The sequence below is a fragment of the Camelus dromedarius genome, chromosome 12 (genome assembly GCF_036321535.1).
Source record: "Camelus dromedarius isolate mCamDro1 chromosome 12, mCamDro1.pat, whole genome shotgun sequence".
NCBI classification, from domain to species: domain Eukaryota; kingdom Metazoa; phylum Chordata; class Mammalia; order Artiodactyla; family Camelidae; genus Camelus; species Camelus dromedarius.
In genome coordinates, this window is record NC_087447.1 from 55,584,078 (window position 1) to 55,603,367 (window position 19,290).

The 19,290-nt window shown below is 35.6% G+C and overlaps 1 protein-coding gene across 2 annotated transcripts in view; it reads right to left on the minus strand.

The window, feature by feature from the left end:
* The window catches only part of PRCP (prolylcarboxypeptidase), a 59,480-nt gene that overhangs the window by 9,266 nt on the left and 30,924 nt on the right, over positions 1-19,290 (minus strand). For both annotated transcript variants that reach the window (XM_010990189.3, XM_010990199.3), the window contains 5 exons: positions 16,247-16,387; positions 13,105-13,206; positions 10,216-10,397; positions 9,824-9,981; positions 8,909-9,081 (listed from right to left, as the gene is read on the minus strand). In XM_010990189.3, coding sequence (XP_010988491.1) covers positions 8,909-9,081; positions 9,824-9,981; positions 10,216-10,397; positions 13,105-13,206; positions 16,247-16,387 — 756 coding nt within the window. The remainder of the gene's footprint in view (positions 1-8,908; positions 9,082-9,823; positions 9,982-10,215; positions 10,398-13,104; positions 13,207-16,246; positions 16,388-19,290) is intronic.

Here is a 19,290-nt window from a genome sequence, read left to right on the forward strand (position 1 = left end):
GCCCAGCAAACACCAACTCATTCCCTCAATGCAGCTCAAATATCACCTCCTCTATGAGGCAACTGTTGCCTCTGCCCTCAAGTCAGGGAGAACTAAATCACTCTCTCCTTTGTGCCCCTACTACATCCTGTGCCTATTTCTATCAGAGCTCTTGTCTTGCTGATACCACACTCATTTCATTCCAGAACATCTCCCTCGGCATTTAGCAAGGTATCTGGCAACTAAATGTTTGCTGAATGAGTGACTATATTTTTATGAAAATGCAAAATTTACGAAATTTCTTTTAGAAAAACTACCCTAAGCTCCTATGCCTATAGCGTGATGAGAAGCATATTAGGCAGCTCCCCAGCTTCCAAATACTCCTAACACTCGACTATAATCAGTGCTAAAAATCACAGGTAATATTTGGAGCTGGGAGTGAGGGCAGGACTGACCAGTCAGGGGCATGGGGTACTTTCAGGGTACAGAAATATTTTTTGTAGAAATATTTTTCATAGGAGTCTGGGTTATATAACAAACAGCACATTTACGATTTTGTACACTTCACTGTATATAAATTTTACCTCAAAGAGTCATAAACAAATACTGAACTCTCGATAATGATATTAAAGCTGAAGTTTATAGTCTATATTTCATTTGTTTCTGCTCTAATCTTTAATTTTTCTTCCGTCTACTAAATTTGGGCTTCACTTGTTCTTCTTTTTCTAGTTCCTTCAGGTATAAATTTAGGTTTATTTGAGACTTTTCTTGTTTCTTGAGGTAGGCATTTATCATTCTGAACTTCCCTCCCAGAAGTGCTTTTGCTGCACCCCCAAATTCTGATATGTTACATTTCCATTTCCATTTGTCTCAAGGTATTTTTCAATTTCTCTTTTAATTTCCTATTTGACCCACTGGTTGTTCAATAACATACTGCTTAATCTCCACATATTTGTGAATTTTCCAGTTTTCTTCATGTAATTTATTTCTAGTTTCATACCACTGTGGGTGGAAAAGATGTTTCATATGATTTCAGTCCTCTTAAATTTATTACGACTTGTTTTATGGCTTAACATTTATTTGATCTATCCTAGAAAATGTTCTATGTGCACTTGAGAATGTATATTCCGCTGCTTTGGGATAGAATGTTCTATAAATTATCTGTTAAGTCCATCTGGTTTAATGTGTTGTTTAAAGCCAATGTTTCCTTATTAATTTTCTGTCTGGATGATCTACCTAGATAAGGATGTCACAAGAAATGAAAATTATAGGCCAATATCCCTGATAAACATAGATGTAAATATCTTCAACAAAAATTAGCAAGCCAAATTCAATGATACATTAAAAGGATCATATACCATCCTTTATTAACATCATGACATGAATTCAATATCTGGTCCCTTTTCATTTCACATGGAAAAAGATACACACAAGGCAAGTTCTAACAAAAAAAGAGACAAGTCCAGAGAAGGAGGAGCCAGGAAAGAAAGAGCCCAGTTATCCCACTTCAGAGAGAGATTCTGGGCAGCAGAACCAACAAGGCCTGGTCTAGGGACACGCTCCCAGTCAGGAAAGGAAGGCACTGAGAAAGAAGGTGAGCGGCCACAAGCAAAGCCAGCCTCCCATCACAGTTCTGTCTAGGACCAACTTCCAGCAACACCTTCCTGAAAGAAGGGAAACTTGAAAAGACGGAGGAAATGAATCATAGGGAAACTTTAATACCTCTTCCCAAATGTATTTGGCACAACAATATTTCTATGGAATGTTAAATGAAACCTTGTGAGAAAAGATTTCACAGTCAAATAATTTTAGGAATGTAGCAGCAAATGTGAACAGTGTCCTTAACTGCAGGATTTCCCAGAGCCTTTAATATGCTCAACTGCACTATGACTTTCCAAAAGTGAGGTAAGAGTGTGCATTATTCTCAGTAGGCTTTTGGAAACAATAAGTGTGAGAAAAATCAGAAATTAAGATGTCTAAATGACTATACCTTAAAAAGGTAATTGTGAGGTCATGAGTATATGATACACCAGGGTTTAGGGTTTAAAGAAAGAAAATTGAATTAAACTGAAAGCTTCACAGACCTATCAAGGCTAAAGCAGTAAGAAAATGCAAGTTGAAGAAAAAAGGCAAAAGAGTGTTTTACTATTCTGAAAACTCTTGATTACTCATGGTAAGCCAAAAAATACTTAAAACTGCATAGCATTTTTCTCAGAAAATGTTTCTAAGAAATATGCCAATCAGAAATATTCAAGAATATATGGAAATCAAGAGCCAATCATAGAATTTATTAATTTATTTATTGCCAACAGTCGATCAGCAACTTTTCCTGCTTGTGGACACCCTCAGTGGACTTGGCTTTTTCCAAATGCAGTACGAAACTATGGAGTAGACCCATGGAATGCAGAGAAAAGCATTATATTCAAGCACAGCATGGTAGATGAGGCAGGGTGACAATGAAAGCTGGGCAGGGAGAAAAGGGGGTGCAGCAACTAGTGGCCTAAAACTCTGGAAAAGAACAGTAACAAGTGAGTATGATTCACATGCTGGCATCAGATCCCCTCTCAGAGCTAGAACACTGGGCCTCTGTCAGGCAAAGAAAAGGAGTCCCCATGAATAGCCATCTCTGCAAACAGCAGTTACTGTCACTCCCTAAAAGATACAAGCATGGCTGGGGACTGGCACCAGCTGACAATACTTGGGTTTTGGCAGCCCCACTTACACAGAGAGAACATCATGGTCAGAAACTGGGCCCCTGCTGATAGAAATTCCATGTCCAGATTAGGGACAATCCTGAGACCACTGTCCCCTGTGAGGTCAGAGCACCCTCGGAGAATAGGGCCCGGTTCTGAGGACATTTTAAGAAGGACACTGACTAACATGAAAAAATTCATAGGGGAGCAGTCAGGATGGGGAGTTGAGAAGAAATCCTACATTGATCATTTGTATCATTCTCAATCTTTTATTATTACAAGTAAGGCTACAATAAACATCATTGGAGCTAAATTTTTTTATATATCCTTAATTGTATTCTTGAGATTAAATTCTTAGGGTTATTACTGGTTTGAAGGAAATAAACATTTTTAAGGCCTTTGCTGCATCCTGTCAAATTGCCTTACAGAGAGGAAGTACCAATTTATAATTCAACCAGTATGCTAGACAGGACTGAAAAATAGCACTTAAAATCTGTTTGCAAAATATTTGCAAATTTACTAAGGCAATTTTGTTATTTTAGATGTTTCTAAAGTTACTTTCTAACTCAATTCTGTCAGTTTAAAGCATCAGCCCCTACCTTTATGCCAGAGACACTCTCTATATATCTCTTTAAAAAACATGGGTTTGAACTACATGGGTCCATTTATATACAGTTTTTTTTTCCCAACAAATATACATTCAATCCTCTGTATCTGCGAGTTTGGCATCCGTGGATGGAAATTTCCATCCAAGGCTGGCTGAAGCCACAGATAGAAAACCCATGGATTCAGAAGCTCTATGCCATTTTATATAAGGGACTTGAGCATCTGTGGATTTTGGTATCCACAGGGGCTCCTGGAACCAACCCCCTGCAGATACTGCAGATACTGAGGGAAGACTGTACTTCCTTAACAATTTTGGTAACCAGGAGGAGTGAATAAAGTTTTTGCAAAAATACTTATATTATGCTAATAAAACCTCAGCACTATTCCCATGTTTATTCAAAGACTGTAGTAATTCAAAAGGAGACATTCATATACTTAATAAGCTCTATAGGATGCCAAAATACTTATGTAAATGTTAAGTTGAGCCATATGAAACTGCCATCTTTATAAGTCAAATACAAATACTGGCATATTTGGTTCAAACTCTTATAATGCTTCAGCTTAAGTCTGATCATTTGCAGATACTGTCCACCTGATGAGGCAAGCACTTGGTCTGTTGGTTATTTACTTAGGGGCTATAATCTAATCAGACAACAAAGAAAGGGTCCCTAACCAACCATTTCTATCCAAAATACTCAACGCTGAGATAGCCCCTGTACTATCTTTTCTATTTATTTTGCAGACGCTAGTAAAGAGCATCTTCTACACAGCCTCTACATAAGGCACAGCATTCCTACTTATGCCATAAATTCACTGATATGGGGGCATCAGGAGCTGAATCAGCTAGTAAAACTATTAAATGGTCCTTGAGGTCATGTGCTTTCCCTTCAATGACCCAGGAAGAAACATAATGGCCATCCCCATTTCACAAAGAAGGAAATAATCTCAGAAGGGTCTGGCTATAGATACACAAATTAGGTGTATCTATAGGTTCTGAACCCAGACTTTGGCTACAAAGTCCTGGTATAACAATGTTTCCTTGATATCATATAACAATTATAGCTAGTGTTATTATTATATAACTAGCATCAATTTAGTGTTTACTATATACGAGCTCCTATTAAATCCTCATAACGACCTGAATAACCATTACAATTACTATTATCCCCATTTTGCAGATGAGGAAACTAAAGAACAAAGAGATTAAGAAACTTCTTCAAAGCCATGCAACCAGGAAGTAGCAGATGGGATTCAAATGCACTCAATCTGAAGCTTCCATTTGTTACTACTACACTACACACACTCAATTTTGAAGTTATAGAGTAAGAGACAAATAACAACACAATACCTAAACATACCTGTAGTCTCATGCTTAATTTTTTAAACAATTTTTTAATTTTTCGATTTTTATAATTTATATTTTTTATATTTTTCTAAATTTGTCTCAGGTAAAAACTTAGAAGGGATTCTGTGGCAATATAAAATCATAAAACTTTTTACTATGCAGTAATAAAAACTGTAAAACAGTAGAGTGAAATGAGGTTCAAGAAACGGACAGACCTAATTCACTTTCTATTTCCTAGAACAAAGGTGAACATTCAAGAAAAACGTAACAAGAGCATAAGAAATCCATTTTAATAATTCTGTTTTAAAGAGTGTAGAAATTATGAAGACAGTAGAACATTCTAACCTTAGTACCAAACTAATAATCATCCCTGCACTCAAATTTAGGTTCTGCCCTTTGACCTATGCACACCATCAGAGAAAGTAAAGATAATACATTCTTTAAAAGCTTTAAGTGTCCCTCTACCTATGAGGATAAGCATTTGAAAGAAAAAAAAAAGGCAAAGAAAATGTTTTTAAAGAGGGAGGAAAGAAGATAGGTTAAAAAAAAAAAAGACCAATCTCTTCTCAGAGAGTATGGTCCATCCACATTAGAGAAAGGATTAAGCAGATACATTCAGCTTTTCTAACAGATTTTCTTTCTCTAAGGTTTCAATACCCCTCTCACACTCACTCAGATAATCACATTAGTTTTGTCATTAAAAGCTCCCTTTTCATAGAATGCACCTAAACCGCTTAAACCACCCAGAGAGGTCGCATACATTATCAAGCACCAAGACAAACGGAAGAGATTTTCCATCTTACATCTTATTATTTCACTATATCTATCTGTGTGCTCAGAAGGCTAAGCCAAAAAATTTAATGAGTTATCAAAATGATTCCAAAATAAACAAACTCTACAGTATCCTTTAAAACTGCTCTTTAAGCCTGAGAACTAAGAGTTAGCAGTTTTTATGCTGACAGAGCAGTCAAATGACAGAGGGGGTTTTCTATTTCCCTTTTCTCTTCTTCCTTGTGTTCTATCAGCCAAGTCCATGATTATTTCTGCATGAATGTTGCAGCTTCTGTTAACAGTAAACAAAAGCAAATGGAGTCTGAGTGTGCACAGCCCAAAGATAAATTAAAAAGAATGATACTTGAGTTGACACAGAAAATGGCATTCAGTCGTTGCCTATGGATGCTTCAGAACCGTGCAAGATTCAGGCAGAATTGGAAATCATCTGCTTTTTTTCATAACCCAACTATTACATATTATCTCACCATCCTAAGCCTGAGTCAGAGACTCAGAAAAGGACCGCTGTTTGTCAGCCCTTTAAAAAGGAGGAAGTGTATCAGAGGGAGGAGGAGCCCTGGTTAAATGGAACTATCCAAGTGAAAGAGCGGTCCCCAACTGGGTAGTGTTCCAGGGATTAGTGGGTTGGGAGAACAGAGAGGGGGTCAAGAAAGGAGAAACAGAATGAACAGTGAAAGAAAGTGATCTGAAGCTAAAAGTCTGTGAGGGAGCCATGCAGTGGAAAAATTCTGAAATCAGATAGTATAAAATTAAAGATAGATGTTTGCAATGAAAAGCAGGAAGCAGAGAGAAGATACTTTTACTGGGGTGCAGGCAGGAAACAGAATTATACATATATCATAAGCAATCAAGAATTGCTTAATATGTCAAAAAAAAGGGATAAAGTTGGTAAAAAATAATAATAATAATAATAATAATAATAACTGAAGTAAATGACAAGAACAAGTCCTGAATAAAAGAAGTAAAAGATGATTGTAAGGCAAAGACACAAAGTTATCTTGTCTTAAAAATAAACTTTTATTTTATCTATCTATATATATATATATATACATATATATATATAATAAATATATATACACAAAAGATATAAGAAAGATAATGCTAAAATCAAAAACAGATGACAAAACATCTGAGATATGCTCCACTAATTTTAAGTGATTATTTAGGAGAGAGAAAGAATATAATACATTTATACCTAAGATTCAAAAGCAAATATCTCAAAAGGAAGAAACAAGAAGTAAAAACAAAGCCAGTTAGACTGTTCACTGTTCCAAATTATAAACAAATGAATACTAAAAAGCTGTATTCCTCTGGCATTTTTTCTAAATCAGGCCGGCAAACTACAGCCCCCAGGCCAAAGCCTGCCGACTGCCTGTTTTACAAATAAAGTATTATTGGAACATAGTCATCCTCATTCACTTACATATTGTCTGTGGTTACTTTCTTGCTAGAGCTACAGAGTTCAGCAGTTGTGACAGATAGTGTATAGCCCACAAAGCCTAAAATATTTACTATAGTCCTTTACAGATAACGTTTGCCAACCCCTATTCTAAATAACAAGGGAATTCCCCATATGTTTTTATCTGTGACAACTCCATTGCTCTCCAAGTGGGCATAAAGATGCAAATGTACTTCTCACTTTGTACAAAGAGTACACAGCTAAATCTTATAGTTGTCACACTGTGGCCAGCAATCCACCCACATCTTCAGTCAGGTCTCCTCCTGGTTCAGTGCAATGTGGGAGAAGATCACAGGCTCTGAACAATGGCTGACTTGAATTCAAATCCCACTTTCACCACCTCTTAGTTGAGCTTAAATTTCTTCTTCATAAAACTGGGATTATACCTCTTTTTCCCACAATATTTTCATGGGGACTAAATGAAGTAGTGTATCTGGAAGTGCTTTGTAAAAACAGACTCACAGATATAGAATACAAACCTATGGTTACCAAAGGGGAAAGGAGGTGGGGGAGAAATAAATTAGGAGTTTGGGATTAGCAGATACAAATTACTATATCTAAACAACAAGGTCCTACTGTATAACACAGGAAACTATATTCAATATCTTGTAATAAACCATAATGGAAAATAATATATATATAGACATTTATATGTATGTATACCTGAATCACTTTGCCATACACCAGAAACTAACACAACATTGTAAATCAACTATACTTCAATAAAAAAAAAAGAAAATGTTCTGTAAATAGTAAAATAAAATAGGAAGATAAGACATTATTGGCACAAAGGCATTTATGGAGACTATAATTGGTTCAGATTCACTTTTTTCTCATAATTTTGATCCAGGTTTTCTTACTATGAGAGAGATCTGCTCTTTAAAATAACTCTGTAGTGTCAAAATTCAATTTAATTCAATATACATTTACCTCTGGCCTGCTATGTGCAAGACCCTCACTGGTCATTTTACTTTTTAGATGAAGAAAAATATCTCTAATAGTAAATGACCTTGTTCCACTTGGGTTACAAAGTTTTAAGCAAGATGTGCGTTTAATAGCTCAAAAGGACAGTTAAATTAAAAGTGCTTTTGAAACCTGGTTCTTGTATTACCAATTCTATCTATATTTACAGCACTCCTTCTAGCAGAGACTGTTTTTTTCTCTAAATTTAATAACCATCAAGCTGGCCAACCTTTGCTTTCAAAATTAAGAGGAATGCTCTTTACAAAGGAATACATAAAAAGAATACATACGATAAAGAATTTTGGCATGAAAAGAAAGTTAAAATTTATTGTGTCAAGTGTCTTTACACTTTCCAGAGTGTTTTCGCAACCAAAATTTTATTTGATCCTCAGCACAGCCCTATTGAGATAATAAGGATCATCATCCGATTCCACAGAGGAAGACATGGAGGCTCAAGAAGAGGAGACTTGACCAAGATGACACAGCTGGTAAATGGTAGTTCTGGACAAGGATCCAGAGTCAGTGCTCTTTCCACTCCACCATGCTGCATGGGGATCACACCTTTATGATGTATGTAGCACTCAGAATGCGTTAGCAGTTGACTAAATCATAGCACTGTGCTAGCAGCTGCCATTTATTAAGCACTGATAGTGTATCCACAGCTTTATGTGTCTCATATATATAAATAGTGTACATGAAGTGCATAGCATAGGATTTGGCAGATAGTAATTATTTCATTAACAGCAACTATTGGTCTTATTTCTAAGAGTTAGTTCATAGTCCTAAGAGTTGTAATTCATACAACCCTGTAATTTATGCACTTTATCTCCATTATTTAAATGAGGAAACTGAGGTTCAGAAGAGCTAGGTAACATGTCCAAGGCTGAGTAACCAGAAAGTGACAGAAGCCAGGATTCCTGCCTAAGTTTGAAGTCTGACTAACTCCAGAGCCCCTTTGTCACTGGGACTTCCTCTGATGTTGAAAGTCAGAGCACACACCAAAAAAAGAAGGCGGGGGGAGACAGAGAGAAGTATGTTATTAAAAATGATGAAAGGGCATTTTCCTATTACCTTGATAGGCCAAGCAGGCAAAGGCTGTAAAAAGTTAGACTCGTAAGGGTAGTCCACCATTGCCAGATTTACCCAGGTTTCAGAGATCCAGTCTTTCAAATGCTGAACATCCTGAGAATTTGTTAACGGAGTGCATAAGTGAAGGGCTTCAGAAAGCCAACGCAAGCCAGTGCCTGAGTATAGAATCACACTGTTAGATCTAAAAAACACTGCTCAACAGAAGGGCTTTGCAGATCATTTATTCTTAACTTGATATTTTATAAAACTCCATCTTCTATACAGTTTCTCCAAGAGTGCTTTTTTAACACTCAACAAAATATTTTTAGTATAACTGGGTAATTCCATGATAGGTAAGTTGACACCTAATTATTCCCATGATAGGTAAGCTGCCTACCTTTATGGAGCTTACCAGAATTAGTATTCTGAATCATTCCCTATTGTAAATAAACATATGGAACCCTACAGAGCAATGAGAATGCATAAACTACAACTAAATGAAACAAATTGATTTATCTGACAAACAAAGCATTCAGCAAAAGACAGCAGAGACAACAAATACATACTATGCAATTCCAATTACTAAAAAATTCCAGAGCAAGCAAAATTAATCTACTGTTCTAGAATTCAGGATAGTGTTTAGCCTGATAAATGCAGAGGTAGTATCTCTAAAGGGCATGAGGGGATTCCTGATGGGATTTCTTATTCTGCATGCTGATTACACTATGTATTTGCTTTGCAAAAATTCACCAAGCTGTGTATTTTGATATGTATACTTTTCTATACGTTATACTTAAACATGCATATTATACTTAAATAAAAAGTTTACTGAAAAAGTGGGAAGTGTTAAATTTAACACATAACAGGTTAAAAAAAACAAAACAAAACCACGATTCCATTTTCTTAATTAAAGCTTACCCTTTTTTGCGAGTCGACTAATGGCATCCCAGGACCTATGGATGCTCTCTGAACAATTTGGGCCACTCTTCCTAAAATCTGTAGTTACAGCCTTCATAAATACACCACAAGGTACTATATTCTCAAATTGCCAGATCGGGGCAGAGGATGCAAGAGCTCTAAATGGTAAGAAGAACAAAGAAGGAGAAAAGAAAAAAATGTAACTCATTGAATTCAAGTTTTAAAATTGAAATTGATATTGAACAAAAATGGTGAGAAAAATAACAGCTGTTAATGAAACAGAAGTTAGAAACCTCAGTATAATAAAATAGAACATGTTTTACCAAAAACAAATCTCTAAGTTTTCATTGACAATTATTAAGACGTGCTCATGCCAACATAAATGCATTTACCCAACCACAATATGAGGATACTTCATCCTGAACCAGGCTGCAAGCATGCCACCATAAGAGCCCCCTAGGGCAATGACTGGTTGATTTTTGGCTCCTGGGATTGTTCTTTTCAAGTATTTGATTAACTTTGCAAAATCAGCCAGAGCTTGTTCTGATGTCAGAAAATTCAAGTGTTTGGAATCCTAAAGAAAAATGACAAAGAACATGGGTATAAATGTACAAATAATAGCAGCTTAGTCATAGCACAACTCCAGAAAAAAGCCTGATAAGCTTTTCTCCAAATAGAATTTCTAGGCAACTGAGCTAAAACACCCAGTTAAAGTATAGCAATGCTGATTTAAACAACTTATGAAAAACTGATCTTAAAATTTGGGGAAAAAGATAATGTATTTTGCATTCAAATGTAATTTCTCTTAAATGCTATTTACCAAAGACCTTGTTGAGGCAGTAGAAACAACAGAAACAAATGGTAGGTAACATTTAACAACAAATGTGATGGAATACAATACTAATCTTAACAGACAACTACTTTATTATAACTTTTATTTCAAATCTTGAAACATTTACAGTGGCTACCATATAGTCAAAGGTAAACTAAATCCTGTGGAAAATTGAAGTTAGAATCATCAGTAAAAATAAAACTCATCCTTCCTCATCAAAAAGATTATTATGTCTGATATACCAACAACTGGAAATAAGTTAGCCTGCCTGTTGTACAACGATAAAATTGGAGACGAAAAAAAAAGAAAACAGCAACCTATGGAACAACTATTTCAGGCACTGGAATACAGGCAACACAAGACATTGATCCCTGAGAGGACACTCAGCAAGTAAATTTCATGATCATCTAGCTCTCTGCTTAGGGAGAATTTCCTCACTGCAATGTAGGGAGGTGGAACTCAAGCAGAGTCCTGATTAGCTCAGGAGGCTAATGAGATGTCTCTCTTTAAAAGGTAAAGCCTAATTCTTCTCCCTTTGAACTTGGGCTGCATTTAGTGACCTGACTCTAACAAACAGAATGTGGCAGAAGTGATATGTGACTTCCAATATGAGGTCGTTAAAAGTACTGTAGTTTCTACCTTGCTCTCTTGGATTGTCAACTTTGAGGGAAGGTAGCGGCCACGTCATGAGGCCATTCAAGTGGGCCTTAGGAAAAACCCAGGAGGAGACAAACTGAAGCCTCTTGCTAATATCCAGCACCAGTTTGTCACTTAAGTGGATCCTCCATATGATCAGAGAGGGTCCTCCAGCCCCAGTCAAGCCTTCAGATGACTGAAGCACCAGCTGACAATCTCATGAGATCCCCTGAAACAGAACCACCTAGCTGAGCTACTCCTAATTCCTTACCCACAGGAACTGTGAGATAATAAATGTTTAATGCTGTTTTAAGCCACTAAGGTTTCAGGTAAATTGTTATGTAGCAATAGATAACTAATACAGCTACATACCCATATTAAGCTATCCTATTTGACCTTCATGCTTTGGTCTCATCACTCTGAACACTCCCATCACTGGCACATTTCAGAACCAGAGAGTCCCATCTTTCCTCTTTCCTATGCATGTCATTCACTCCTTTAGCCTTCCCCCTAATCTAAGATGTATGCTTTAGAACTTCTTACCTTCTTTCTCATGTCTGTCACTGTTTTTCACTTCCAGTTTTCATGGCACTAATGTATGTAGTTTAGTGCAGTTTTTCCCCCAATCCTCACAATATATTTGTAATATTCCCCCATGCTACTGACAAATTCTGTGAGCACATGAAGGGAAGGAAGCATATCAAAGACAGCCCTTAGCTCTATTATGCCAATGAAGTATGAACCACAGGGACTTAGGAAAAGAGTTACATTTTTAGCTGCAACAAGCTGACTACTTCCCAATGGTTTCAGGATATGTCAACTCATCTAGTCAGATAGTTACACAAAATAATAAGCTAAAGAATGGCGTTTCCTATGCAGCCCAATGAATATCAGCAAATTGATCAGCTTTTCATTTGTAACACAAGGACTTTTTACTTATTTATTTATAATACGATATAATAAAACCTCTGAGAACAAAAATCAAAACCCCTTTTAAAACAAGAAGCCTAGAAAATGGTTAACCCCAAGTTTCTTCTAACTCAGTTCTCTAAAACATAGTATGTACATACTAATGGTATGCATGATAGTCTTAGGTAGTGCACAAACATTTAAAATTTAATCATTGTTTTTATTTTAATATAATTTTAAAAAATAGTACATAAAGCCCTTATTAAGATAATGCTAAGTCTAAAAAGTGAGTTGTTTAAAGAAAAATATTCAGTAAGTAATAAAACAGAGGCAAATTCATAAAGTCAGAAACACAAGGGTAGTACATGAGTGACTCTGCTGAGGAAGAAGTGTCCTAGTTTCTTAAGTGTAGATCTGTGACCAACGCCAAAGCTCCTTGTGAGAACAGAAAGGCCAGAAGGGAATCCAAGTGGCCAGTTGACCTCACTGAATCATAGAGATTATTTGTTCTTATTTTATTGAAAAACACCTTTTATTAAACAAATATATATACGTTCATTACACTTTTTCCAGTGGTAGAACCGATAACTTAAGTGTATAATTTACAAAGCAGATTATTTACTGACATTTTTTAAACAATGAAAAGTTCCCTCCACAGTCTCTGAAGCCAAAGATTAAGATTTACGTGGAGACGTCTAGCTTCATCACACTGAGCTAAAGACTGATCAACATAATAGTAATAATATGGTTTAAAAAATTCTACATAAAAATTCTGTTCAAATTCTATATAAAAAGGAAAAATTATATACAAATTACTGGAATTTTGGGCAGTTCAAGCTAAAGCTATTATTTCTTTCATGTAATTAGAAAATGTTCTAAACTCAAAAGTAAAAAGTACACTTACTTTGAAAGAGTTGGAACCAAAGGGCAGGGATTCTCCATAGTATCTATGTTCAGCAAACACCAACATAGCTTTCAGTTCCTCAGCCACGTCCCACATGAACCCCTAGGAAGAATTTACAAATTCACAGTGTAAACTCAAGATGTGAAAAAAGTCTGAATCTTTTTGCAACTCATATGAGATAGATGTTAAACCAGACCAAAGAGGATTATCTGAGAAGCTGCACAATTCGTATTTGTTTTACAGATAAATGATATAATTGTTGTTTCATTGTTGTACATCAGTCTCACACTGTGAAACAATTAAAAATAGGCCCAAGTTGCTCAACCACCAGTCATTCCAACTCTCCTTATTCCGACACTCTAGTCTTAGAATCAACATTATGTCTAAAATAGCCTTCAAACTGCACTGTCCCAAAGAGTCTAGAAAAGTGCTGAGGATAACTAAGATATCTGCCTACTCACAGACGTTTATAACATAAGAGAACAGTACAAATAAATGTACTGGACCCCCTTGGGTTTTATAGTAATCTTATTTATTTGAAGATAAACAGTAGCTAACAATAGCTAATATTAATTAATTGAAAGTTTACAAAGTGTCAGGCACTGTTCTTAACACTTTACTTATTAATTCACTTAATTATCACAACAATCTAAGAGCAGGCACTTTGATTATCCCCATTTTACAGACAAGGACACTGAGGCACAAGAGTTTAAATAACCTGTGACAGATACACAGCTAGAAAGTAGCAGAGCCAAGATTCAAGCACAGGCTGTCTGGCTCCAGAACAAAATCAAGTGCATTTAGACTTCCTTATTTCCATACATAATACTGGTCATTAATCAACCACTGCATTTTTTTCACTTACCTCAAGTTGTGCCCTCAGAATCCTTTGCAACAAAGCATTACAGGTGGCCAACATCAATCGACTAGATTTAAACTTAGCACAGATTAAAAACTATTTGTCATTCCTAATGCACACTATTGCTTTTTAATGAGCTGCTGCTCCCTAACAAGGACTAAGAACGTCTAAAACTTTTTGTTTGTCTTGACCAATAAACAAACAAACAAAAGAGCTGCATGCAGGTGAGGATAACACTCTGCTCATTCCCTGACATGTACCTTCAGATCCTGGAACACCAGCCCTCCTCCGTCTTCCTCACTCTGGCTTGCGGATCACTCCCTCCTCCTAATTCCACTGCGCTAGGTATAGATCTCGGTTACTTTGATGCAATATTGCTTACCTAGGTGTCTGACCCTACCAGACTATGATAGGGTCAGAGTAAGGATCTTTCTTAAGAGTAAGGATCATCCATCAAAACAGCCAGACCTTTGTGGAGTTGACCTCAGGCTTTGAGATGAAGTATCTGATTCACATTGTAATAAGTGATTATTTGCCAGCATCTATTTTAGGATAGTTCTATTTTTCAAAAGAGGTCCATGTAACATATTAACATTAAATAACATTCTGTGCCAGCATTGTTCTAAGTTCCTATTTCTTATTTGCCCTCACAACAACTCTATGAACTGGATGCTATTATTATACCCATTTAACACGTGAAAAATGAGGCACAGAATCACTTGCTCAAAGTCACAAACCATAGTGGCAAAACCAGAATTCAAACCTTATCTGTCTGGCTGAAGTTTTCACTCTTGACCACTATGCTACACTGGCTCTCAACAAATCAGTGTCCAGAATATATGAATATGCAACCCAAACATTCTAATATATAAAGGAAGGTGTGTTTAGGGCTGGTAAAGTACCAAGATCTGTCCTTTGAGTTATCTGGAACTGTTCCTACCCTCAGTAGCTCTTCCTTTCTACCACTTCTGAGGTCAGAAATCCCCAGAAGCCTTAAGGTATGCTGTAGTGCCTGTCAGAGCAGTGGGGTCTGTGGAGGCAGGAAGAGCTGCCTACCTATGATGAAGAACTGGACCTGGGAAAATAACTGGATATTTTTTGCCTGTGGCCCTGGCATAAAAGAGAAATCACACAAGAAAGAGAAAGAGAGACAAAGGAGCCTCAGTTGCTTCACAGAATAACAGAGCAGGAACCTGATGGAAAATAAGTCCTGATTTCATCTGTCACTTATCTAAGAGACAGATATCTAGGATCTCAATTCTTAGGGAATTATTTTAATTTCAACTAACATATTTAGACTGTTAACATTTCTAAGGAAATAATCAGAAATACAGAATGCAATAACACAGTATAATTGGATTCATATCTCTGCTTTCAGTGCAGTTCAGTTCAACATTAACTGAGATCTCCTGAATACCAGACACCATGCCAGACATTGGCAGTGGAGAAAATATGATTCAGTCCCCACTCTAAGGTAATTCACAGACTAACTTTTTGGTAGCAAGTTGACATTTTCTAGTCTTAGCTCTGACATATTAAAAAGGAACATTTCTGCCTTTCATGTGTCTTCTAAATTAAGTTTTGTTAACAGACTTAAGCATTATAAAGATGATAGACTATATAGGCAGGCAAGCAAGCTAACAGCTGCATTGTTGTTTACCCTCACAAATATAATAAAAATGGTAGAAAAGGAAAGCTAAAATACAGCTACAACTTTGCCTTTGTCCATTCCCATTTGATAATCAAACTTGTATTTTTTTTTCTTATCTGCACTGGCTTTGTTTAGATTTTATTCATTTATCCATTTAACAAATATTTATTGAGCTCCTACTATATGTCTAGCAGAGTCTTGGATCTGAGAATAAACAAATAAACAAACAAATAAAAATTCCTGCCCTTGTGTTCCTATTCTACAGGCCCCACACATAATAACATTCCCATCCTCATTTCCCTCACATCCTTGTTCAATCTTGAAATAAGCTAGAAATTTATTTTTAACCTTTTAAAATTCAATTGTCCAAAAACAGTATTTCATTCTTTTCATGTATAATTCTTTAGGGCTGAACAGGCTTATTGGAGATCTATATTTATTCTTTTGTGAACTGCCTATTCATTTACTTTTGATTTTTTTCTATTATTAGTGAGTTTATCTTTTCGTTATTTTTTAAAGAACTTCACAATTAAATACAGAAAAACTTGGTCATACATACCACAAAAGATTTTTTCCAGTTAAACATAATAGAAAGAAAACTGAGCAGAGGAGTTTCACTAATCTGCACATACCGTATTGTTGCAAAACCAGATAATGTCCCCTTCATTACCAGTGTAGAAAAGTATTGATCCACCATCTTTCTTCCAGTGTCTATCAGCTATTAGGTACCGCTGTTTAAAAGTTTTATCAGTATTAAATCCAAAATGATCAACCTATGACAAAAATGAAACAGACAAAACATATTTCAAAGAAAAATAAAGATCAAAACAATTTATATTTATTCTTCCATTAAAATCAACCTATGCTACAAAAATCACACAAAAAATTAAACTTCATTTGGTTTCACTAGTAGTAGTACTGACACTGTTATTTTTAAATTTCTTTTTATTGTAAGATAAAGCAATGTTAGTGATGGTCAGGATTTTCGATATAAGAGAAAAGACACAATTATAAAATCAAGTAGCTACTTAAAAACACAATAATGTTAAAACGGATTGGAAATAGTGATATGAACCTATTACTTTCAAAACACAGATATTCCTTACTTTTTTTCATTATTGAAACTTTTTTTTCTGAATATAATGCAATTTTATTTTCCCTCCTTTATGATCCAACACCTTATTTCCTATAGAGAACTTTTTTTTAACATTTGTTATTGATTTATAATCATTTTACAATGTTGTGTCAAATTCCAGTGTAGAGCACAATTTTTCAGTTATACATGAACATATATATATATTCATTGTCACATCTTTTTCTCTGTGAGCTACCATAAGATCTTGTGTATATTTCCCTGTGCTATACAGTATAATCTTGTTTATCTATTCTACAATTTTGAAATCCCAGTCTATCTCTTCCCACCCCTAAACGCCTTGGCAACCACAAGTTTATATTCTATGTCTGTAAGTCTATTTCTGTTTTGTATTTATGCTTTGTTTTATTGAAACTTTCAATATCAAAATTCAAGAACTAAACAGACCACTGAAAAGGTCTATAAACATTGTCATCCCAATAACAATTGACATTTCAAGGGCTATGATTTGGGTGTCCAATACCATTCCCTACTAAAAGGAACTAGGGCTTGTTAGTGAAGTGGCTGACTGATATTTGGGATAAGGAAGCTACAAGATAAATCAATGCATCTTGCTGCACAAAAAAGCAAGGACGCATTGGAAAATTAATTGAGTTATGTCTAACGAACACAGATGCCAACTGCAAGGGACTAGCATTGGCTAAACTTTTAATAAACTGAACATAAAACAAATTGAACATAAAAAAATCATTGTAGTTGACTGAAACATTCAATTCATGAAAATCCATTACTCCTTAAGGATACCAAAAAAAAGAAAGCAAGAAAAATATTAATTTGCCACCATTTAGGGTATCTATTAAGCCAACTCCTCACTTACAAAATGTGACTAAAAAAGTAAAGAACTCAACATTTAACCTGCCTTTCCAACAGAATTGCATTTCAGGGTACCAAATAAGTTCCAGTTAATGAAAAGAGCTCTGTTAAATCACATGTCAGCTGATGCAGAAGGAAGAACAGAATTAGAAAAATGATACTTTGGCAAACCCTAGTGAAGTTACTGAGTCAGGCAAGAATTATCAAATGGTGTTAAAAGCATTAAAGGAATGGATAATAGGAAAATGAACATTCATATTACTACCAAAGTAATATCATAGAGAATACTGTCACAATATCAGGCTGTCATCATCACCTTAATCTAGTGATCAAAGTTAGCATCACTAACAGTGGTATAGGCAGGGATTATGTATCTCCTCACATGGTATAACACAAAGTACATATCACCTATGATGAATTCTTGCCCAAAATGTTCAACTTGTATCTTAGTCTAGCCTTTAGATCTAATTTCCAGTTTCTGGGAAATACAGAGGGTAAAAGAACAAGCTGAAGATACTCTGATGAGGCAATCAGACAAATCCAAAGGTGGGACATTTTACAAGACAATGGCAAGGCAATGTCCTGATAAAAGGACTGTCTTAGATTAAATTTTAAGGAACATTGTAGGAACAACATTCCTTATGTTGTTACCAGATGTAATGCATGACTCCAGATTATATCTTGGTTTGAATAAACAAGATATAAATGACAATTTAGGGGAAATTATGTTAATTTAAATGTGGACTAGGTATTAGATGATACTAAGGACTCATTCATTTTGTTAGGAGTGATCATATTGTTTTGGCTATATAAGAAAACGTTTTTCTTTTTTACAGCTGTACATGGAAGGATTTAGAGATAGCTACTCATGCTGTCTGTAATTTACTTGAAAATACTTCAGCATATAAAAGTAAAATAAATTTAAAGGAAAAATTTTAATCTACACAGAAAGAGAAAACATACTGGATACTAAGACTTTGTGAGACATAATCTAAAACATGTCAAAAATGAAAAAAGGACACAATTTTAAGCTTAAATTGAACTTTATATTCTTGAGATTTTTTTTCTTTTACGCTTCACTTTTACTCATCATTTTAAAACTCACCACATTAAAAATAAAATTCTTAAACCCTATAATATGGTAAGATTCATACACAACTATCTGAATTTACAGAGCTACCCACCAATACAGAGCCCACTGAGCTTTTAGGATCATAGGGTTTGAATTTCTCAGTGCTTTGGAGGGACAGGAGTGAGAATGCAGAGGCTGGCCTGGGGCACTCAGGCTAATCCAGCGCTGCTCCAGCCTCCCTGGGGCAGGAGTTAGTTCTGACCTAAACCAGCCCCTGCAAGATTTCCCTAGGTCATTCTACAACAGATGGAACTCTCGTACCCACTATCTACACACACACACACACCCTCTTCACATTTATACCATTGGTCCCAAAATGCAAGTTTCTCAATACTGCACCTAATTGCATACTTCCTGATGTCCACAATCGTTACCATTTATACTTCTAAAATATAAGCTATTCTATTATAAAGACTAATTGCCTTGCAGTAAAATAAGCAGTTTGTATGGAACAGGTATATAATAATGATGTCTGTATGCTTAAAACCACCCCCATGATATATGTTAACTCACTTACTCACTCGCTCAATAAGCATCTACTGAATGGGCCAAGTACGCGTTCTAGGCCAAGCAGTAAG